Raw genomic sequence first — 24,513 nt, 5'->3', positions numbered from 1 at the left:
ATTAGTATGACTATTAATAAATATCATTCTTTACCTTTTATCCAATAAAATACCATTATCCAAAATAAATCCAAAATAAATCACTTGCATACTAAGCAATATTAGCTAATATACTCAATCCAACTTGAAATCTAGTCTTTATCATCCTAAATTAATAAATAGTAATAAAGATCAATAAATATATTAATTATAAAGAAAACTTTCATTCATACATATATGCTGCCAAACTTAAATGGATAAATTAATATTTAATGATTGGATAAATTAAAGAATAATAAGAATTAATAAGATTTCACCAAGACATAAAAACAATGGAAGCCAGATACCAAGGAAGACTATTGTTGGAATTTTATGTGGGATTGCCATGGCAGATCCCACTATCAGAAGTCTTACAAAAGGAGCTTCTTGTGTGTCGAATGACTCGAAAGTTTGTATCATAAACTTGTGCTTTTGATATGAAACAAGTAGATTTTCATGTTGTACACTTTTCTTTTAATTTTTAATATGTTTCCTTCATGCTTAAAAGATATTAATTTAAACACTACATTAAAATATCTTGATTTTTTTAATGGACGAGCAGAGTGAAGAGTGGTATGTGGCCCATGTTCTGTATCTCAAAATCTAGAGCTGATAGGAGAAAACTGGTGCTATTTTTGGAATCAGCAGGCCAAATATACCCAGAAACAGGTCTAACATTTGAGGCACCAAAATGAGTATTGGCCAGTGTTATTTTCAAAACGATCCTTGATACTGATTTCACATATGTCTAGAATCGCTCTTCTATAGATTTGGGACCAAGCTCTGCTTTGCAACTAAGCTACAGGAGTCTTATTTTCCAGCGAAAGTGTTTCTCACACTTGATGCGTTGCTCTTTTTTCTGGCACTCTCTTACTGACATAAACCTCAGTTTTTAGCAAAGCTTCCTCTCTTTCCTTCCTCAAGACAAGAACAAAATGAGCTATATGGAATTCCCAAGTTGGCCAAAGATCTTCCTTTCTTTCTTCCTCTAATATTTTTCTTTCTTTTGTCTTTTCTGTCCTTCTTCCTCTGTCCCTTCCTTGAACTTAGCACAAGAGTACTATTGGTTCCTGGCACTGCCCCTTTTTGCTTTCCTCCGCCAGTTAGCTTCTTGTACCCATGCAAAGAGGTGGTACAACTGCTTAGAGTGAAGCTAAGAATGCTTGTACCAGCTTTTGGGACTAATGCCTCTGGGTAGATGAGGTGAAGTTAGAGCCTAAGTCATTCAGCAGTGTTTGCATCCTATAACAGCAGAAGAGCATGGGAAAACTTACTGCACAAAGAGCCTCAGGAACGTCCATCAATTGAAGTTCTTTTCTGGCATTAGCAACATAGCCAGAGGTGAACTTTTAATGATAATGAACAATATATTCTGGGGCTGGGCAGATGGTTTCAGGTCGGAAGTCAGTTAGTAAAAAGTTACGGGAGTCTCGTTGGGGACCGAACCTTGGATTGGTGCATTTAGGAGTCCGCATCAGATGGCTGGGCTTGAGAGGCATGCTGTGGGAACAGTTTCTTTCAACTTTACTGCAAGCTTGACATTTTTCTTCACCTCAAGTGATTGTTTTCCATGTTGGGGGTAATGATTTATGTTATACTAAAGGAGTGGACCTTATTCGGAGAATGAAGCAAGATTTGTTGTCTGTCTCGTTTTATTTTCCAGGCACTCATTTTGTATGGTCTTGCATCATTCCCCGGTTGGTCTGGCGAGATGCTTGTAAGGTTGAAGGTATTGAGCATCTACGCAAACGTGTTAATTCTGAAGTTTCTAGGTTTCTGGGCATGATGGGAGGTTTAGTTTTATGCCATGATTTGTTCACTGTTGACTGCCCTGGGTTATATAGGGCAGATGAGGTACATTTGTCTGATATTGGGCTTGATATTTTTTTGAGTTCAGTGCAGGATTTGTTGGAGGCCTGTTATGCGGGCCCCCAGGGCCGCAGCTTTTGGAGGGGGGTGCGGTGACTAGCTAAGTTGTCTCCGCACGTGGCGGAAAAATTATACGTTGGGGAAACAATTTTGGATCAGTGAGGCTATGCAACAGATTTGGTGACTAAATTTTGTAACAGTTCATGTGCAATACCGCCATGGGTGGCGGCTGGACTCTGCGGCACCGCGAGTCTTGCTGTAAGGGAAGTGTGGAATGGGGGAGAATTTTGGAAGAGGAGCTAGTTCGACACAGAGTAGCTCCAGAATTTTGAGAATAAGCTACACTGTTTTTTGAAAATGTGAATAAGTTGATTTTATGAAGGTTTGTTCTTAATGACAATAAAGCTGCGGCCCATTTTTGCCACTATGTCTGAGTTAGTGTATTTTATTGTGAACATTCTGAGCGTGGTGTGAATTCCAGTGTTAAGTGGCTTGCAGATTAATCTGCGGGCTTATAACGCTGGATGAGCCTGCGAAGATTGGGTTGGGGGAAAGGGTTAATTAGATATTAGCAGGTAGATAGGAGAATGGGTAGTGGGTTGTTAGGCAAGTTAGGGGAGGGGAGGAGTGGAAAAAAAAGGGAAGGGTAGGAAGGAGAGTGAGTGAGGATTGGCTAGGGAATGGGGCTCTGGGATTGGAGGATTTTTCTGAGGAGAATTGGTGGGCAGGGGAGAATTAGGGGTTTGGAGGGAGTGAAGGAAGGTTAGGGTTGGTGAGAAAATTGTCCCGCCCTTCCCTTCCCTATTTTGTGGGTTCTCTATTTGGAAGGTTTTTGTTTTGGGGGTGGGGTGGGGGTGGGGTTGGTCACAGTTTTGTTGCAGAAAAAATTATATGTTGGGGAAATAATTTTGGATCAGTGTGGCTTTGCAACAGATTTGGTGACTAAACTTTGTAACAGCTAATGTGCGATACCGCCATGGGTGGCGGCTGGACTCTGCGGCACCGCGAGTCTTGCTGTAAGGGAAGTGGGGAATGGGGGAGAATTTTGGAAGAGGAGCTAGTTTGACACCAAGTAGCTCCAGAATTTTGAGAATAAGCTACACTGTTTTTTGAAAATGTGAATAAGTTGATTTTATGAAGGTTTGTTCTTAATGACAATAAAGCTGCAGCCCATTTTTGCCACTATGTCTGAGTTAATGTATTTTATTGTGAACAATCTGAGTGTAGTGCAAATTCCAGTGTTATTACATTTAAGTTTTGACATTCATCATTTTGCAGTCTATCGGCATTACCCAGACAGCATATATTTTGACTTCTGCACATGTCAGTATTTTATTTAGATGTAATAAGTTCTCTTGTAATCAATATCCTTTTTTTTTTGCATTCTTCCTATCATTTGCATTTTGTCATGCTACGGTATGTTCAGCTTGCTATTAACTTCATATTAATCTGCATGTTTAAATAGAAGTTTATATATAATACACACTATAGATAAATATGGTTTTATCTTTTGGCATCTGCAGATCATACTTAACAATGCCTAATTTTGTATTTTAATCGTTTTTTTTTTAAAGGATTGAAATGCATTTATATTTTATGTTTCTCAATTCTCACTAATTATTTTTACATGTGAGATCACAGCAGTCGACTTGCATACTTTAATATGAAATTCATTCATGCAATTCATATAATACCATTTCTCAAGGTGTGATTCACTTAGGGCTCCTTTTACTAAGGTACGCTAGCGTTTTTAGCGCACGCTACTGATTAGCGCGTTCTAACCCACACACTGTGCACCAAGAACTAACGCCAGCTCAATGCAAAACTGCTAGCACAACTTAGTAAAATGAGCCCTTAGTTCATTTGATGATCATTTCCCCATATTAATGTTTATTCTATTGACCTATACTAATGACTATTATAATTTTTTTTTTGTTGTAGGAATTGTGGTTCAGCGTATGTCATCTCTTAATCATTTAATTTAAATACTTTTTTCATGAACTTAGACAGAATGCACTTTATACTACATGATGATGATTTTAGGGCTCCTTTTATCAAGCCGCGCTAGCGGGGTTAGCACGCGTGACTTTTAATCATGCGCTAACCCCCGTGCTGGCCAAAAAACTACTGCCTGCTCAAGGCAGGCGTTAGCGGCTAGCGCGGCCAGTGGTATAATGCGCGCTATTACGTGCGTTAAACCGCTAGCGCGGCTCGATAAAAGGAGCCCTTAGTTTCAGTTGCATTGTAAACACAAATTCCTTCTTTTCTTTTTCTTGTTTTTCTCTTTTTAAGTTTTTTCAATGTTCTTATTGGCGATACTTGGATATTTTGGATTGATACGCCATAGGTTTTATTATTCGACACCAAGGTATTTTTCTTTTCTGTTTTAATGCTTTTGAAAAGTTTTTGAAACAAAAGTATAATTTAATGGTTTTCTTGTCTTTAATATGTTATTTTTATTAAAGTATATAGATGTTATGTATGTATCTGTTTATTTGTGTGCTAAGAATTTCTCAATGAAATTTATGTATGTTTTTGATAAATTGACACAATTTTAACATACAGTTTTTTTCAAAATATTCATGTAATTTTGAATTTATGTATTTATGCACCTTTGCATGCCATGTATTCATGCACCTTTGCATGCCATGTATTCATCCACATATGTGTGATGTTTAAGTGGAGGTTTCTTGACATAATTGTATACATATTTTTATTTTTTTCATTTCTTTAATTGTATTACATAACTTATTTCTTATACTCCTGAGGCAGGCCCTCTTGGGCCGAAACACGATTGTGTCGAATCTGTTTAATAAATAGGATTGAGCACTATCTGGTCTCCTTTGTTGTTTGTTTTTGAGGAAAATTATTTCAACATAATGAGCCGCAAATTACTGCCACAATTTTAACACTAAATAGAAACCACATAACGCAATAAAAGGTCTAATGAACTCACAGAACAACCTGCACCGTCTAAAGCACCAAATATAATTCAAAAGTCAATATAATATATATTAAGTATTATAATAACAAGTGAAGGAGAGGATCCTCAGTGTGAAGAATAAGCAAAAGGAGAATTTCTCCAGCGCTTTACACACACTAGTGAAGGTACAATAACCTCCACCTGCACACCATCACTGGACCCCTCCGGTGTGCCCAAAATAATCACAAACAGTAAACAACTAATTATGTGACAAAAATCACGGCAAAATTGTGCTCAAAAAGACAGAGCAGGACGCTCTGGGAGTTCCCCAGCCAATTCCTAGATAGAAAAAAGTAACTTAGCTTGCAGGCGTGGCCCAGAAAGTTGGAAGGCAAGAAGGATGGTGCAGGTCGTTCTGTGAATTCATTAGACCTTTTACTGCGTTTTGTGGTTTCTATTTAGTATCCTTGGCAGTACCATTTTTGGAGTTACTGTACAATTTTAACACAGCATGAATTTACATGATTATTACTCTGACCATGTCTATTACTTTGATCATGCTGTGTTGTTTTATTAGTGCTGGATTTGCAGTAGCATTTCCTCTACTATGAATCTTTTCAGCGAGGGCCAATAAGAGAGGGCTAAAGCCATACCAAAATTGGATAAAAATCCCCAAGGCAATGAGGATGAAGCATTTGAGTATTGATGTTTAGTGAGTAGGGGTTACTTCCACAAAATTTGGCTATCAGGGGTTCAATAAGCATGTCAGCATGTGAAGTTATATTTATATTCTATATCAATGCTAGAACTATTGTATATACCCAGAAACAAAATAAAATATTTACTTAAAACACATGTTGCATTAAATAGTGCTTTGTGCAATGTGCTTAGTACACCTTCATTCAGGTCATACGCTAAAAGCAAGGGCCATGAATTGATTTGAAGGGAACCATCATCGCACAATTGTGTTCCATGTGATAAGTGCGATACAGATATTCAGATTAGATTAGATTATTGCCTCTAACCATTCCTATTTAGGCACATATTATAATGTCATTTTTAAAAATGTTTTTCTGCATTTCACTAGAGAAAGGTTGTTTAAAAAAAAAAAATATATATATATATATATATATTGCTTTAGCTGTTTTTTAGTTAACAGTTTTAACCTCTGCTCCCGTGCCTTTTTTGCAGGTGCAACAAGACAAACCCCTTTCGTGTTAGAACAACTCTTTATCCACAGATGTTAGCCCCACCATTTTGCTTATTGTCTTGCATTTTGTTGGGCATGTTCTGGTTTTTACCGTGTTGCAACGATGTATTATAATGTATTTTTTATTGCTATCCACCCTTTTTCAATTCAGATACTGTCCATTATAGAAAGTTATTTAACCGGTGTTTCAGCTTTTTAACTTTTAGCTCTGATATTTGGTTAATTACTTTATTTTCTCTGGTAGTTTCATAATGTTCTTTTAGCTATGATAAGATGTGTCATCATGCAGCTTTAATTGCTACTTACCTTTTAGATTTGGCACATATTATAATATGTTGGCTCACTTTTTTGTAATCCACAAGAGAGGGCTGCTTTTATAAAAAAAAAAAAACCCTGGAATAATCGCTGGTAGGAGGTGGGGGGTTCCAGCAGGAGGGATTGGGCATCCCTTCTGCCATGATCTACAGGGAGGTTCCAACAGGAGTCTACTTCCAGGCAAAACCATGCTCACACCTAGCCTTAGGCAAGCTTAGGTGGGCTTGTGTGCCTCCCTAGGCTCCCGGAGGCACCTCCAATGAAGGCGGCCTGCCTCGGGAGCTTTTTTTAAAAAAAATGTACGTCCCGATTGGCTGGTGAGACAGCAGTAGGATGCCTACCACCGCCTACAATCAGGACGCCATTTATAGAATCTAGGCCAAAATCTCCAAAGCTGTTAACTCCCACTTCGTTCTTTGACAAAGAACTTTTTCTTTAACTTTCAGTTGCCACTATTAAGTTAGCAGGTGGCCAACATAGTTCCTTTAAGCCAAATGTCAACTACCATGGATAGTGTTGCACAGTTCCTTTAAGCTTCGATGCCCGCTACTGAGGGTAGCAGTGCAGGACTGTTCATTAGAGGTTCCACTTATAGTTCAGAAACTGGCTGCCATAAAGCTCAGGGTAAGGTTCTATGTACTTTGGGTCTGGTACTTACTTTTTTGATCCTTAGGAAACCTATAGATGTTGTAAGTGATGTATTTCCTTAAACCTTAAGTTGTTCCTCGATCACTAGTAGCTAGGTTGAAACCCAGGTCATGTTGCTGTAACAGACCAATCTCTAAGAGGGTAATGGTCTTCATTTCCTCTGCCATCCACTAGGGCAAGTGCTTCAGTGTTGCCCCTAGATCACGTGGATACTCATGTCTTCTCCTTTTCTATATTGGCTCGGGGAGCACAGCACTAGTCTTTATAATATCTGGATAATAAAGTTAAAGCTTAGGCATAAAGGATCTTCTCTTGTGACTAAGGTCAGAAAATGGGGAGAAACAAAAAAACAACCCAAGAATGAGTTTCAACAGTGAGGCATGGTTTTATAGTGAATAGTTTCCTCCTAAAACACAGTCTGATGCCATTCTCACAAGTGCAGCTGGTCAAATCTTAGTCTGCCTATCACAGAGGTCAGACAAGAGGTAAAATCCTATTAGGTAGTGACAATAGGATTTTTTTTTTTTTTTTTAATTCTTTGTTCATTTTTAAATCCAATAAATAGTGCATCAGGTTATCAAGCAAATAATATAATAGATAGCACTCCAAACAATCAAATGATATATAAGTACAGTCACACCTCGGTTTGCGAATGTTTTGCAAGAGAAGCAAAACACTCCAGCAATTTGTAACTCGCAAACCGAGTACTGTCTTGCAAAACGAGCAAAATTTACCTGCAGCTTAAGTTGATTTTCCAACCCTGCCGCCCCATGATCTCGGCGACGTGCTCAGAGCTGAAGTGAGGCCTTTTCTGCTCTTCCACCACACCATTAAACAAAGCCCCGTGTGCACCCAACCCAAGAGAAGCCAGCAGCGAGCAACAGCCAATCCCATTGAACCAAGCCCGTGCTTGCCCAACGCAAGAAAAGCCAGCAGCGAGCAACAGCCAATCCCATTGAACCAAGCCCCGCACGCGCCCAACCCAAGAGAAGCCAGCAGCGAGGAAAGCCAATCCCAAGCGTCTCACCCAACGCGGGTTGAAAGTGGCTCTCAAATCAGCTCAGGGATCGGGGAAGGGGGTGCCGGACCGACCTACTGTACCTTCGAGCCGGGAAGAAGACTGACTGTGGCCGGCTTGTTGTTCCCCAGCTGCTGGTAGGGGATGGATCCTGCTCTGAAGGAGAGGGAATGCAGGACTGAAACAGTGCGCGAGAGAATGGCTAATAAAGTACGTAAACGACGTGATCTGCGCTGCTCTCACGCCGCTTTATTGTCCTGTCTTAGTTCAACAAAGTAACAGTCATATTAAAAAAGTCCCAACAGGGATGCTCCCTGTTTCGTTTTACTGGAACTGAGTATAATTCTAAGCTGGGGGGTAAAATTGGATGTACCCAGGATACGTCATTAAAGCAAGAGTGAGAAACAAAGTGGAACAAATCAACTGAGTTTCCATTATCTCCTATGGGGAAAGTTGCTTTGATATATGAGCGCTTTGGATTACGAGCATGTTTCTGGAATGAATTATGCTCACAAACCAAGGTACTACTGTACTTAACACCACCACCCCAGCCTTCCCACCTGGATGTGCACAGCATTCTTTTCATGAATCAAAGGGAAATAATAATAATACTTAATATGAATCAATGAAACTATATAATAATGAAACCTAATAATTAATTCTTACAAAAATTTGTTAATGGTCCCCAAATCTCCTAAAATTTACTATGATGTCCCAATTGTAACAAATTCATATGCTGAATTTATATATTTTCTGTAACTTTTCCAAGAATATAATTCTTCCAATTACTAATATTTCATTTCAGACATTCATATATTAATACACTTTTTTCCTTCTTTTGGACCTCAGAAACACCCTCTTCCAACCGTTATTTTCATTTTTTGAAACGGGGAGCTTCACAGGTGTATTTCTCCTCACTGGTCCTTACTGGTTTTGTCAATATAAACCTTTTTTTGAAACTTTTTTAATTTTTTCTAAACTTAAGTATGTACATTGGAAGAATTATATTCTTGGAAAAGTTACAGAAGCTATTGGTTTAGTTCCAAGATTTAAGACAACAGCCTATATTTAGTGTGGGAATTTATATATTTGGCATAAGGTTTCCCACCACAAACTGTAATTTAAGTTATCCCAAGATTTTCAATTTTTCGTAATAAGTTGCATAGCAACTCCTGTCATAATGAGAAGTAATTTGTTCTGGTTTGCCTTTTTTAATGGGATTCTAAGCAAACACACCTACTGCTAAATTACCAGCTGCTTCTCTTTTCAGTAAGGCTACCTAGGAGTACCTTAGTCATTATAAATGAACGTTACTGTAAATTTTATAGAACTGTAGTTGCATTCCTGTGTTCTGATGAAAAGTTTTTCAATTAAAAATCCATCTCAGAATTAATTCTCGATAGGTTTGGGTAGTGTGAAGATGTTGGCTTATGCAAGTCCTCCATTTTCTTCGTTTCTTTTTCTTTTTTACTTACCTTGGATCAGAATTTACTTCAGTTTATCTTCCGCCGGTTGTATAAGGATATTTGGAATCTCTAATTTTACTTTGCTCCCTTAAGACATAATGGGGTCCTTACACTAAACTGCAGGAAACAGTGGCCTTAGGGCTCCTTTTACGAAGGTTCACTAGGGCCTTAACACACGGAATAGCGCTGCTAAATTGCCCCTTGCGCTAGCTGCTACCACCTACTTTTGTATAGGAATGAGTAAACTTGCAACAAATCAACAGAAGAGTGATAAAAAGAATATGTTGCATCAAACAAATTCTTTTAAACGATTTGACGTACACCATTTAAGATCTTTAGCCTTTTTGGCATCTTTTATAAAATTACAATATAAAGTTGTTGTTTATCGTTTCATATGCGATGATTGGGCGGTGAGGTGGCAATGTTGGGGTTTCCCCAGCTACCACCTCCATGATTCTGAGCATATCAAATCTTGTTTGCATATCTACTTACACCATCTATACAGCTCATTTATAAATATTATCTAGAGTGATTTGTTTGTTGCACCACCTACATTTGAGCAGGTGGTAGATTTTCGGCTAGCTAATACGATGCATGCGCTAAAACCGCTAGCGCACCTTTGTAAAAGGAGCCTTTAGTGTGCCCCTGTTGTGGGTCTTCCCTGCACACTAAGGCCACTTTTTCCAAGGACGGAAAATGGCTAGTTTTGCCATATTCCAAATTAATGGCCAACTGCTAATTTCACATACTCACAATTACACCAATTTTGCCATTACCACGTCTATTAAAAAAACTTAGCACGACTATTTTGTAAGTGGTAAAGGCCCCCATACTAACCAAGCTAATCAATTTGTGTGCGGCAATGCCTAATGCCCTAATTGATTAGCGCTGTCATGCCCAGTTTCCACCTCCCAGGCACATCCCGTTGCTGCAGAAAAATACAATTTTTTTCTCTATTTTGTACACGTGCAAAAGTGTCCATTTACTGCAGCAGAACAAAGCACATCCCGTAGTGGTTTTAACCTGTGATAATCACATGCTACCGCTTACCGCAGTTTAGTAAAAAAAAAAAAAAAAAAAAAAACAGTAGTGTGTATACTGCAAAAAAAAAAAATTTAAATTTCATGTAAAAGTTTTCAAATTTATGGTTTATAATTTGAAATTATTAATGTTTTGATACCACTGAGCGAAAGGTTGCCCTTTCAAAATTAATCTTTGCTGTATTCTGCATTTAAGTTGTCTGAGAAATATGGCTCTGTGTTCAGCATTCAACTGGGTATGAAGAAGATGGTCGTACTGTCAGGATATGAAACGGTGAAGGAAGCTCTTGTGAACCATGCTGAAGAATTTGAAGAAAGAGCCAGAGTTCCATCATTTGAAGATACGTCAAAAGGATATGGTAATTCATTTTTTTAAATATTATTTAATTAATCCCCCCCTCCTTTTTATTAAGTGCGGTAGACATTTTTAGTACAGACCAAGCAGCTTTCGTTTTAGATCACAAGAAAGTATGTGAATAGAGCCATTTTAGCAGGAATGACAAAAGCTGAAGCAATGCAGAAAAACAGCATACCATGATACAGAAGAAAGAAGCTGCAAATAATTTATTAGAAAAGAAATAAAGCCTCTACTCTTCAAGACATTCCTGCAAACGACTTAATACCACTAGCTCCTTACCAAATCACAATATCACTCTCCAATACCTTCCGGATTACCCAAAGCAACCTCATCTACTCCTCATCTCCTCAAGAAATTACCAGATATCTTATATCTTATATCTTAAAAGGCATCTCCCTTGTTGGTAAACTTGGCTCTTCCCTCCCTTTCAGAATCACTCAGCTCTGGAACAGTCTCCCTTCCCCTCTCCGCAATTTGAGCCCCCTTCTACCATTCCGTAAGCATCTGAAGACCTGGCTCTTCTCCAGAACGTAACCCCGTCCCGCTCCTGGCACTCTCACACCAACCTCTCTTCTCTCATACTTATATAATTCCACTGGAGTTCCGTTCCTTCCCTAACCATGTAAACCGTGTCGAGCTCCATCTGCGGAGATGATGCGGTATATAAACCCAAGATTAGATTAGATAAGAACATAAGTAGTGCATCTGCCGGATCAGACCAGAGGTCCATCACACCCAGCAGTCCACCCACGCAGCAGCCCATCAGGTCCAGGACCAGTATAGTAATCCTCTATCTATACCCTTCAATCCCCTTTTCCTTCTGGAAAACATCTAATCCTTTCTTGAACTCCAATACCGTACCCTGTCCTATCACTCCCTCTGGAAGCGCGTTCCAGGTGTCCACCACCCGTTGGGTGAAGAAGAACTTCCTAGCATCGGTTCTGAATCTGTCCCCTTTTAATTTTTCCAAATGCCCTCTCGTTCTTGTAGTTTTCGAAAGTTTGAAGAACCTGTCCCTCTCCACTTTCTCTATGCCTTTCATGATCTTGTAAGTCTCTATCATGTCCCCTCTAAGTCTTCGCTTCTCCAGGGAAAAGAGCCCCAGTTTCTCCAATCTTTCAGTGTATGAAAGGTTTTCCATACCTTTTATCAATTTTGTCGCTCTTTTTTTGACCCTCTCGAGTATCGCCATATCCTTCTTAAGGTACGGCGACCAATACTGGACACAGTACTCCAGATGCGGGTGCACCATCGCCCAATACAGCGGAAGGATAACTTCTTTCGCTCTGGTTGTAATACCTTTCTTGATAATACCTAGCATCCTGTTCGCCTTCTTAAAGGCTGTTGCGCACTGTGCCGACGGCTTCATTGTTTTGTCCACCAGCACCCCTAAATCTTTCTCTAGACTACTTTCACCCATTACCAGCCCTCCCATCGTATAGCTGTACATCAGGTTTCTGTTTCCTACATGCAAGACTTTACATTTCTCTACATTAAAGTTCATCTGCCATTTATTCGCCCACTCTCCCAGTTTGTTCAGGTCCCTTTCTAAATCTTCACAGTCCTCTTTAGTCCTAACCCCACTAAAAAGTTTTGTGTCAATTGCGAATTTTATAACTTCGCACTTCGTCCCTATTTCTAGGTCATTAATAAATACATTAAACAAAAGTGGACCGAGCACCGACCCCCGCAGAACACCAGTCGTGACCTTTCTCCAGTCCGAGTAGTGGCCCTCAAATCCTACCCTTTGTTTCCTACCCACCAACCAATTTTTGATCCATCTATGTACATCTCCTTCCATCCCATGGTTCTTCAGTTTCTGTAGTAGGCATTCATGGGGTACCTTGTCTAAGGCTTTTTGGAAATTCAAGTATACTATGTCTATGGGGTCCCCTTTGTCCATTTGTTTGTTAATTCCTTCGAAGAAGTGCAATAAGTTCATTAGGCAAGATCTTCCCTTGCAAAAGCCATGTTGGCTTGTTTTCATCAGTTTATTTCTTTCTAGATGCTCATCGATGCTGTCTTTTATCAGCGCTTCCGCCATCTTCCCTGGGACCGAAGTCAGACTTACTGGTCTGTAGTTCCCCGGGCCACCTCTTGATCCTTTTTTAAAGATGGGCATAACATTTTCTATCTTCCAATCCTCCGGGATCACACCTGTTTTCAGAGATAGATTACAAACCTGCTGTAGTAATTCCGCTATTTCCTCCTTTTGTTCTTTCAATACCCTAGGGTGGATTCCATCCGGGCCTGGTGATTTGTCAGTTTTTAATCTATCTATCTGCTTGAGTACATCTTCGAGGCTTACCTCCATGGATGTTAATTTTTCTACCTGATCTCCTTTGAAAATTTTTTTAGGTTCCGGCACATTGGATGTGTCCTCTCTTGTAAATTCTGACAAAAAGAACATGTTTAATCTATCTTTTTCTTCCTTTACCACTCCCTTCCTATCTCCTTCATCCAGCAGTCCTACCTCCTCCCTTACCGGCTGCTTTACATATCTGAAGAACGGTGTGAAATTTTGTGCTTCCCTGGCTAGCCTCTCTTCGTATTCTTTCGCTCTTCTAACCACGCAGTGACATTCTTTTTGATGCTTCCTGTGCTCTTTTCAGTTTTCCCCAGTTTTGACCTTTTTCCACATCCCGAATGATTTTTTTCTTATCTCCTATCGCTTTCTTCACTTCTTTAGTTATCCATGCTGGGTCTTTTGTTCGGTTCTTTTTGCATCCTTTTCTAAATCTGGGGATATACAGGTTTTGCGCTTCGTTCACCATGTCCTTGAATAAAGACTAGGCTTGCTCCACAGTCTGTGATTTCTTTGAGCTGTTCCTTAGTTTCTTTCTTACCATTACTCTCAGTGCTTCGTAGTTTCCTTTCTTGAAATTAAAAGTTGTCGCTGTGATTCCCTTCCCTTCCTGGTATTTTTACCCATGGTGATTCCAATTTGTTGGTCAGCCGCTGTGTCCACTCTGGTTGAGTGTATGTTATCCTTTATGTATAGAGCTATTCCTCCTCTTTTCTGATCTGACCTTTCCTTGCGATAGAGTTTGTACCCCGGCAGTACTATGTCCCACTTGTTTTCTTCATTCCACCATGTTTCTGAGATCCCAATGATGTCTAGGTTCTCTTTTTTGGCCATGACCTCTAATTCTCCCATTTTGTTCCTTAGGCTCCTTGCATTAGTATACATGCAATTTAAGTCCTGGTATTTTCTTGTCTTCATTTTCTTTTCCTGTACTACTTTCTTCTTATCATCCTCTTCTTGTCCTATCAACTCTTGTTTTATGCCCATTTTGTCTTCCCCCTGTGCTACGGTTTTCTTATCATGCTCTTGTTACGTCAACTCTTGTTGCTTGCCCCTTGTGTCTTCCCAGCATTTTTCCCACTCGGTATCTTCTCGGGCTACCTTCTTCCGAATCATCGACACCTGGTTAACTGTCGGCTTTCCCCTTCTTCTTAGTTTAAAGCCTGCTCTATTCCTCTCTTGACATTGTTTGCTAGAAGTCTAGTTCCTGCTGCGCTCAGGTGTAGTCCATCTCTCCTGAAGAGCTTGTTCTTGCCCCAAACGTTGTCCAGTTTCTCACAAAGTGGAACCCTTCTTCCTCACACCATCTCCTCATCCATGCATTTATTGATTGTAGTTCCGTCCGCCTCTTCACATCTGCCCTCGGTACTGGTAGGATCTCTGAAAACGCTATCTTCTGAGTCCTCATCTTCAACTTCCTTCCCAGAATCTTGAACTGTTCGATCAGTGCGTTCCTGCTTTAGTCTCTCCTGCTGACATCATTTGTCCCAGTATGGATCATCACTGCAGTCTCTTCCGTCTCTGCTCCTTCTAGGATTCTTTCAATTTTGTCAACGACGTCTTTTGTTCTTGCTCCTGGGAGGCAGGTCACTAGCTGATCAGAGAGCACCAGCAGCAGCAGCTGAAACCAGTGGAGCAGGCAGAAGGAGGAGGGGAGACTTGCAGAAGCGAGGCAGGAGGCAGAAGGCAAGAGCAGGAAGGAGACAGAGCTAGGGGTAGCGGCGAGAGTTAGCTCCGCCCACCCCCACCGCGTCGGCGAGGTCAGAGCCCAAACTCCCCCTTAAAAGGGGTGGAGCCAACAGCGCCCAGCCGTTCGGCGCGCGGCGAAGGCGAGCGGTAAAGGCGCTCGCCTTAGCGAGAGCGCCTTTGCGAAGGGCCTTGCAAGGGATGAGTATCTACTATCAAGAACACTGAGGAGGACTGAACGGTAAGGAAGCGACAAACACAGAAGGTAAGGAAGAGACAGACGCCAAGGGAACAAACCCACACATACAATCAAGGTGAGGTAGAGCGGAGACAGCACACAAAAAAGAGACAGCAAGGCAAGCAACCTAAGGAAGCAGCAAGCAAGGGACACAAGCACACACAAGGGAAGCAAGAAATGGAAGCCCAAGGAAGTCAGAAGGTGAGCTTTCCAGTCTTCTATATTGGCTGCAATATGTATGACTACCTCTCTTCGGGGATCCAGGCATATATTTGCAATCGATGCATGGAGATGGATAGCTTGAAATGTCAGGTAAGACTATTGGAAGGAACAGTGATGGAACTCGAAGACAGAATCCGAGCACAGGAGAAGATTCTAGTGGAGTACAGCCCAAACGACGAGGTCAAGGAACTAGAAATGTTCATAGAGGAAGCTCATCAGCACCACGTAGAGATCCCAGGGCTGGAAAACTGTACTCAGGAAACCGATGTGAGGAGAGAAGACACCCATGCAAACACAGAAGAAACCGAAGACGAGGTAGGAGACAACCGCACACCAGGAGGAATAGTGAGAGCACAGGAAGACATCGCCCCACCCAAAGAACAGGAAACAATTTCAAGAGTATCATTGGAGGAAGAAGACTGGCCCTACTCCAAGGACGTGGACCTACGCCCCCCAAGGAACTCCTGAATAAAGAAGATGGGGATCATCATAGGCGACTCCATTATACGACATGTGGACAGCCACACTGCAGGAGGAAGAGAGGACAGAGTCATCACCTGTCTGTCTGGAGCAAGAGTGAAGGATGTGACCAACAGGATTTCCAGGATCACAGATGGCGCAGGGGGAGAGGACACCGTTGTGCTTATCCACGTGGGAACAAATGATGTGAGTGGGCGGAAGTATGACAGGGAAAAGCTGAAGGGCCAGCTCTGTTCACCCGGAAGACAACTGAAGATCAGGGAGGTGAAGGTGGCCTTCTCTGAAATCTTCCCAGTACCAAGAGCGGATGGAAAGAGACAAGGGGAATTGCAAGTAATCAACGCCTGGATGAGACGATGGTGCGAAGAAGAAGGCTTCGACTTCGTGCGCAACTGGACGGCGTTCTGGGGAAAAAGCAAGTACTACAGAAGGGACGGACTACACCTCAACAAGGAAGGAGCAAGAGTTTTGGCAGGCAACATGAAGAAGGCAATCGAGAAGGCTTTAAACTGAAAGATAGGGGAAAGCCGACAGTCGACCACCGGTCGATGGCACGGATAGCAGGATGCCCCGACGAAGAAGCCAAGGACAACTACTCCTACACAAGAGAAGACGACCTCACAGCCAATAAGGGAGAAAAAGCAGGAAGGGACAACTCAGACACAGGAGGGGACGACCACACAGCAAACAAGGGTGATAACACAGGAGCAGTAAAGGATACCGTAATTGAAACTACAGGGACAGCCAAGAGTAGAAGGTCCAAAAAGGTAACACGAAGGGAACTTAGATGTATGTATACGAATGCTAGAAGTCTAGGTAACAAAATGGGGGAACTAGAGACAATAGCAAGACATGACATATTGGATATCATTGGCATAACAGAAACATGGTGGAATGAAGAAAACAAATGGGACACAGTACTACAGGGATACAAACTGTATAGAAGAGATCGAGTAGGGCAGAAAGGTGGAGGTATTGCTCTATATGTTAAGGAGGAAATAGATTCTGTTGAAATGGTTACAACAGAAATGAAAGAGAAGCTTGAGTCACTCTGGATCAAAATTCCTGGTCAATATGGCGCAGATATGAAAATTGGCCTTTACTATCGTCCCCCAGGACAGGCGGAGGAAACTGACTCAGAAATGATGGAGGAAATCAAACAAGAATGCAAGACAGGCAATATAATTATATTGGGAGACTTCAATTTCCCAGGGATAGACTGGAAACTAGCAACCTCCAACTGCGGCAAGGAGGCCAAGTTCCTGGAGGTGCTAGGGGATTGCTTCCTGGAACAAATGGTAAAAGAGCCGACAAGAGGCAACGCCACCCTGGACTTGGTCCTAAATGGCCTCACGGGACCGATAGCAGAAGTGGAAGTCATGGTTCCACTGGGAACGAGTGATCACAATGTAATCAACTTTAAACTTGACATCGGGAAAGGGAAACATGCCAAAACCTTAACCACCACCTTGAACTTTAAAAAGGGTAAATACGATCGCATGAGAGCCATGGTAGAAAAACGACTCGAGAAGATGGTGGACAAACTTGAAACAGTAGATCAGGAATGGTCCCTACTGAAAAATACTATCACAGAAGCACAAGATCTCTGCATTCCGAGGATTTCCAAAGATCGGAGAACAAAGAGCAAAAGAGAACCAGCATGGCTTACCATACAGGTGAAGGAAGCCATAAAAGAAAAGAAGGACTCTTTCAAAAAATGGAAATGCATAAAGACAACCGAAGCCTGGAACAAACATAAAGATGATCAGAAGAAATGTCACAAGGCGGTGAGGGATGCAAAACAGGAATATGAGGAAAAAATAGCCCAGGAGGCCAAAAACTTCAAGCCCTTCTTTAGATACGTGAAAGGGAAAAAACCTGCAAAAGAGGCATTGGGACCCCTGGACGACCAGGGAAGAAAAGGGTACATCAAGGAAGATAAACAAATCGCAGACAAACTAAATTCCTTCTTTGTGTCCGTCTTTACGAAGGAGGACACCTCAACAATACCTGAAGCGGAGAAACTGTTTACAGGAGAAATAGAGGACAGCCTCACCACAGTTGAAGTGGACTTAGACCAGATATACTATCAGATCGACAAACTTAAAAGTGACAAATCCCCTGGACCGGATGGAATTCACCCGAGAGTCTTAAAGGAATTGAAGGCTGAAATCGGAGAGTTATTGCAAAAACTTGCAAACCTGACAATCAGAACTGGACAGATACCGGACGACTGGAGGATAGCGAACGTCACCCCAATTTTCAAAAAAGGATCGAGAGGGGAACCAGGCAACTATAGACCTTTGAGTCTTACGTCTGTCCCCGGCAAGATGGTTGAAGCACTGATAAGGATAGCATAGTCCGGCACTTGGACGCACACGACTTGATGAAACCCAGTCAACATGGATTCAGGAAAGGGAAATCATGTTTGACGAATTTACTCTAATTTTTTGAGACCGTGAACGAGCAAATTGATAGTGGGAAGCCGGTGGACATAATATACTTGGACTTCCAGAAAGCGTTCGACAAAGTTCCACACGAAAGACTTCTCAGGAAACTACAAAGCCATGGCATAGAGGGGGATATACAAAGATGGATAGGCAAATGGCTGGAAAACCGAAAGCAGAGAGTGGGCATAAATGGGAAGTTCTCCGACTGGGAGAAAGTGACTAGTGGTGTACCCCAGGGCTCGGTACTTGGGCCGATCCTTTTTAATATTTATATCAATGACCTGGAGGAAGGAACATCCAGTGAGATCATCAAGTTTGCAGACGATACAAAACTATGCCGGGCAATCAGATCGCAGGAGGATAGAGAGAAACTCCAGAGCGACTTGTGTCGGTTAGAAACATGGGCGGAGAAATGGCAGATGAAGTTCAATGTGGAGAAATGCAAGGTAATGCATTTAGGCAATAAGAATAAGGAATACGAGTATACAATGTCAGGTGCAACTCTGGGGAAGAGTGAACAAGAAAAGGACCTGGGTGTACTGATAGATAGGAGCCTGAAGCCGTCGGCACAATGCGCGGCAGCGGCAAAGAAGGCAAATAGAATGTTGGGCATGATAAAGAAAGGAATCTCGAGTAGATCGGAGAAAGTTATAATGCCGCTTTATAGGGCAATGGTCAGACCACACTTGGAATACTGCGTCCAACATTGGTCTCCCTACCTAAAGAAGGATATAAAACTGCTGGAGAGGGTGCAGAGACGAGCAACAAAACTGGTGAAGAGTATGGAGAAACTGGAATACGAGGACAGACTTATAACACTAGGATTGTTCTCCCTTGAGAAAAGGAGACTGTGTGGGGATATGATTGAGACCTTCAAAATACTGAAAGGAATCGACAAAATAGAGCAGAGAAGATTATTTACATTGTCCAATTTGACACGGACTAGAGGACATGTAATGAAGCTAAGGGGGGACAGGTTCAGGATTAATGTCAGGAAGTTCTGTTTCACTCAGAGAGTGGTTGACACCTGGAATGCCCTCCCAGAGGAGATTATTGCGGAATCGACCGTCCTAGGCTTCAAGAGCAAACTAGATGCATATCTCCTTAAGAGAGGCATATAAGGATATGGTGGACTATAAATTAAGCCAGGTGTACACCTGGCAGGGCCTCCGCGTGTGCGGATCGCCGGACTTGATGGACCGAAGGTCTGATCCGGAGATGGCAGTTCTTATGTTCTTATGTTCTTAGCCAATCCTCTCTCCTTCCTGCTATGTAGCTATCTACTTGTTTTAGAATTGAGTCTCCCACTAGGATTGCAGACTTTCCCTTTTTCAGTTTTCACTCCAGTCGCAGGTCTGTGTCCTTGGTGCTTTACTGCTCCCTCTTCTAGGCACCGGTAAGACCTTGCCTCCCCTTCCTGCGGGATTCCTCTATGGGCTTCTTCTTCCTCGGAGTCAGTTTGCTCTTGTCCTCCATTCCATGGGGGTATACCTTCATCCTTCCTACGATGTTCGTGTTCTTGTTCTTCCACACTCCTGTAGGCCTTCTCAATGAACTCCTCAAGATCCCTGACTTGTTCCTCGATGTGCCTCTCCCTCAAAGGATCTTCAATTGTCTTGAATGGGTCTTCTGTGATGTAAAGTCCCTCCAATTCCTGAATCCTGTACTTCATTCGACTAACTTCCTTCTTCAAGCTTTTCAGCTCCTGACACCGACTGCATATATACAACTGCCTCCACGAGGGGAGGTAATTGTACATATGGTAGTCCGTGCAGTACACTGGGAAGCTCATCCTCTGGATTCCCTCTGCTTCCATTGCTGTCCACCTTTTTGGAGTACTCTCTATTATTGTACTGGTACCTTTTTTCTTGTGTGTGTTCTCGTCTGTGCCTGCCTCTTCCTTACCCTGCTGTCTTTTGCTTGTGTGTGGTGTCCTTAGGAGTGGTGTCCTTCTGTGTGCGTCTTCTTCATGTAATACCTTTTTAGCAATTCTTTTGTAATCCGCCTTGAACCCAAGGCATTGGCAGAATAGAAATCTCTAATGTAATGTAGATCAGAAAAGATAAAAAGGAAAAGGTTAGAAAAAGGAAATGGCACTTGTATACTGCCTTTTTGTGGTTACACATTCAAAGCAGTTTACATATATACAGTACAGGTACTTACTCCCCCCCCTTTTTTTAGTGAAAACCATGGTGGTAACAGCTACTACGCTCATAGGAATTTTATTAGCATCAGAGCTGTTACCGCCGTGGCTAGCACTAAAAACCAGGTTCATAGTCAGTCGCGCACAAGACACCAGTGCGCCGACAATGGAGGGCAGACAATTCAGCGCAAGACTTCAGCGCGCTGCAGGAAAACTTAGTTTTAAAGAGCTCCAAAGTGGGGTGTGAGTGGGGACCCCCCCCCCCCACTTTACTGCATAGTGTTCACGCTGCCGTTGGAGGGGGAGTTTGGGGGGTTGGAACCCTCCATTATAGAAAAAAATGAACTTTCTCTGATTTGGGGGAGAAAGTTCCATTTTCTCTATAATGTGGGGGGTTGCACCCCCCCACCCACCCCTAACGGCAGCGCAAACAATACGCAGTAAACCCTCCCACACCCCCCGTCGAAGCTCTTTAAAACTAAGTTTTCCCGTGGCGCGCTTGTGTCTTGCACCACATTGTCAGCGCTCGATTGTCAGCGCGCTGGTGTCTGGCGCGCAATTGTCCCGTCACCAAAAACCATGCTACACTTTTGTAAAGGGGGGGTATTTTTGTACCTGAGGGCAATGGAGGATTAAGTGATTGCCTAACTTGGCCACATTTCATCTTTGTTAGGCTGTGTCGGGGCAGACAACTTTTAAACAAACAAAAGTGAAATGAATAACCAAATACATAACATAATAAAAATAATGAAATAAATATAATTGATACTAACTACCAAATCCTAAACATTTAAATCATGTTAAAAGCTATCTTAACAACCAAAAAGTGAAATAGATTCACATACGGAAAACATGCAGAGCAAATTAAAATGTACATGCACCTGTGTATCCTAACAGAAGCAAACAGAAATGTCCTCAGATATGTACAGTATAATGAACAATAATATTGTGGGTTAATTAGTGTTACTATATATAACAAATTATTCATGATGTAGAACCCAAGGGCTCATTTTACAAAGGTGCGTTAGAGGCTTAACGTGCGGAATAGCACACGCTAAAATGCCACGTGCGCTAGCCGCTACTGCCTCCTCTTGAGCAGGCAGTAGTTTTTCGGGTAGCGCGCGCTAATCCGGTGCGTGCACTAAAAACGTTAGCGCACCTTTGTAAAAGGAGCCCTAAGAGCTCCTTTTATCAAGCTGCGGTAGGCAGTTAATGTGCAGAATACCGCGCGTTCAACCGCATGCCGTGCTAGTCACTAACGCCTCCATTGACGAGGCGTTAGTTTTTTGGTGTGCCGCGGGGGTTAGCGCGTGATGAAATGTCCTTGATAAAAGGAGCCCTAAATTGTGTTGAGAAAAAAGAGAAAATTTGAAACTGAGATATCCAGATATGACTTACCTAGAGGGAAATTGAGGCACTCACTTCCCTCTAGAACTAACAATGGTGACAAAATCTAAAAAAAAGTTTCATAATATTAAAATGGATTACAAGCTTAGAAGACATAGGGCCTTTTCTATTAAACTGCACTAGCAGTTTCTAGCACGGGGAACCACACTGAATGGCCCGCGCTGCTCCCAACGCTCATAGAGTTCCTATGAGCATCGGGAGCAACGTGGACCATTCAGCGCGGCTCTCTGCGCTAAAAACTGCTAGTGCAGTTTAATAGAAGAGGGGGCTAGTGGCACAAAAAAGTTTGACATTTAAAAAATAATAATAAAAAAAAAGCAGTATAGCAGGGAAAATCAAATTACTCATAGTCAAAGTATTTTTTGAAATGCTCCCAATAACCTCTTTCTTAAACTGCAGCAAAACTCTGCAGCAGTAAGTACAGAAAGCTGTGCTAGGGTCAAGGGTCACCAGCAAAACTACTTTAAGAACTCTTCTTAATTCCAAATGTATTGTAACCTAAAAACAGGTCACCATGTACCAAATTAAACTGAAAAGTAAAAATGATACATGTTTAAAAGTCCCAAGAGACTTAAAAAATATTGGGCTCCTTTTACAAAGCTGCAGTAGAGGTTTCTATCACGGGCCAGTGAGATAAATGCTCTGACGCTCACAGGAATTCTATGAGTGTCAGAGCATTTACCTCACTGACCTGAGGTAGAAACCTCTAAAATGGCTTTATAAAAGCCAGAAACTGTATGATAACACTATTTAAAAAAACAACTAAAACTTAGTTTTATAGACCGAGTCATCAAGTTTCAAATTTTATTGTTTTCAATATACCGACCATTAACATGTATCTGGAGCTCGACTCGGTTAACAATAATGTAATACATAATATATAAACTTGACAAGGAAAAGTAGACTGAAATAATTTCCAAAATGTTTAGCAAAGAAAAAGTTTTCAGAACTTTCCAGAATAAAGCAAAAGAACCTAAACTTCTTAATGTAAGCAGTAAAGCATTCCAGAATTCAGTTAATTTAAAAGCAAAAGAATGACTAAATCTCTTAAATGTTCTGTTTTTACCACTGAGAGAGGGAAATGTAAGTTTTAATTTTTGAGAACTTCTGGCAAGATGAGATCTGGCAAGATGAGATCTGTGAACATTCCAGTCTAAAGGAATCAAAGTGGCAAAAATGCCAAATAGGATCTTAAATGCAATACAAATGCACTTAAATTGAATTCTGAGATACACTCTTACCGAAAATAAGTTTAGCTGCAGTGTTCTGTATTAATTGAAGTTTCTGCAGACTGAACTTTGAAAGGCCCAAATACACTGAATTTCAGTAATCCAACCTTAACAAAATGATTGATTGAACCAATACAGAGAAGTGATGTTGGTGAAAAAGTGTTCTCACTCCTCTCTTTAAAGAAGGCTGATTTTGAAAGAGAAAGGCATGCCCTCCTGTACTAAGTCAAGATTTTCTAAAATTCATGCTAAAAAAATGCTTAAAAAAGTTACGTGTTCCAGTGGCTATTTTGTGTATTATAATGACACAATGATGATATCATCAAAATTGGGACACACTAGAAAAAATGATGGAGATCTGTGGCAATCCAATAAAAAATAACCAAAGGGGTAAAAATGAAGCAACTGAGATGATAATTATAAAACACAATAATATATACATATTGATAATGACAACCCCCCCCCCCCCTTGCTCCCTCAGTGATCCTGGCAGGAATCCCCGAAACTGGCTCAGGTGATGGGGTTTTGGTTGCCTTAATGTGCTCTTTTTCCCTCCTTCTCAAAATCTCCTTCCTGATTTTGAGAATTTTTGTGTTTTAATTTGAACCACCACATTGTATTCTCTACCTCGTGTTCAGTTTTGTCTTTTCTGTTTCGTATCCTGCATCCCAATCCAAGATAGAAATCAAAACTTTGTAAACACTGCACAGGTCTTTACAGAACAGATACTCTCAAAATTAACCCTTTCATTGCCCGCATTGTTCCACCAATTGTTTATACCTTTTAAGTGCTATACTTTATATGTATGTATAACCACATAACATAAATTTAGAAGAAGAGAAAAACTAATACATATATGCACACATTAATAATTTATTAATCAACCGTACTTTTTTCACAAATATTATAAATATATTAAATATACCACCCTCTGACTTATAACAAACAGCTATTTCAACAGACAACCCAGGCAAATGCACTTGTAGCCCCAAAAACCTGGATAATCAGTTCCACATTGTCCAGTGTTTTATTTAAAATGTCCTTGCCAAACTGGTGCTTCATGGATTAAACTCCCTGCTTTCATGATAAGATCTTGTTCTCTCTTGAATAACAACTGACAAAATGTTCAAGCCAGCCCAACAATCTTGCGTTTTGCCACACAGGCATCCTCAGGAGCTGAAGCCGCTTCAGGTTTTCACTGTATTTTTCTCTTTGTAATCACCTTTGTTAATCATACAGCAACTGCAGCTTAGGCTCAAAAACCACATCTCCCCTCAGGAAGGAATAAACCGTGCATTCTGCATTCTGGCTAGGAGTGGCCTAAGATTCCGACTGGCCAGATCCCTTAGGCCTCTCTAACCAGCGCCTGTGACATAGACGCCGGTTAGAGAATAATGGTGTTAGGTGGGCTAAGTGTCTGTCACGGACAGACACAATTTTATATAGGATGCCCATGTGCGATTCTCAAAAGCCGCTTAGGCGGCTTCT

At 41.4% G+C, this 24,513-nt stretch overlaps 1 protein-coding gene across 1 annotated transcript in view; it reads left to right on the top strand.

The window, feature by feature from the left end:
* The window catches only part of LOC117356545 (cytochrome P450 2K1-like), a 98,202-nt gene that overhangs the window by 13,574 nt on the left and 60,115 nt on the right, over nucleotides 1–24,513 (top strand). Inside the window, exon 2 of the mRNA XM_033935895.1 lies at nucleotides 10,704–10,866. Coding sequence (XP_033791786.1) covers nucleotides 10,704–10,866 — 163 coding nt within the window. The remainder of the gene's footprint in view (nucleotides 1–10,703; nucleotides 10,867–24,513) is intronic.

The sequence above is a fragment of the Geotrypetes seraphini genome, chromosome 3 (assembly GCF_902459505.1).
Source record: "Geotrypetes seraphini chromosome 3, aGeoSer1.1, whole genome shotgun sequence".
Lineage (NCBI taxonomy): Eukaryota > Metazoa > Chordata > Amphibia > Gymnophiona > Dermophiidae > Geotrypetes > Geotrypetes seraphini.
The sequence above is the reverse complement of the archived record's forward strand: the minus strand, read 5'-3'. Positions and strand labels throughout refer to the sequence as shown.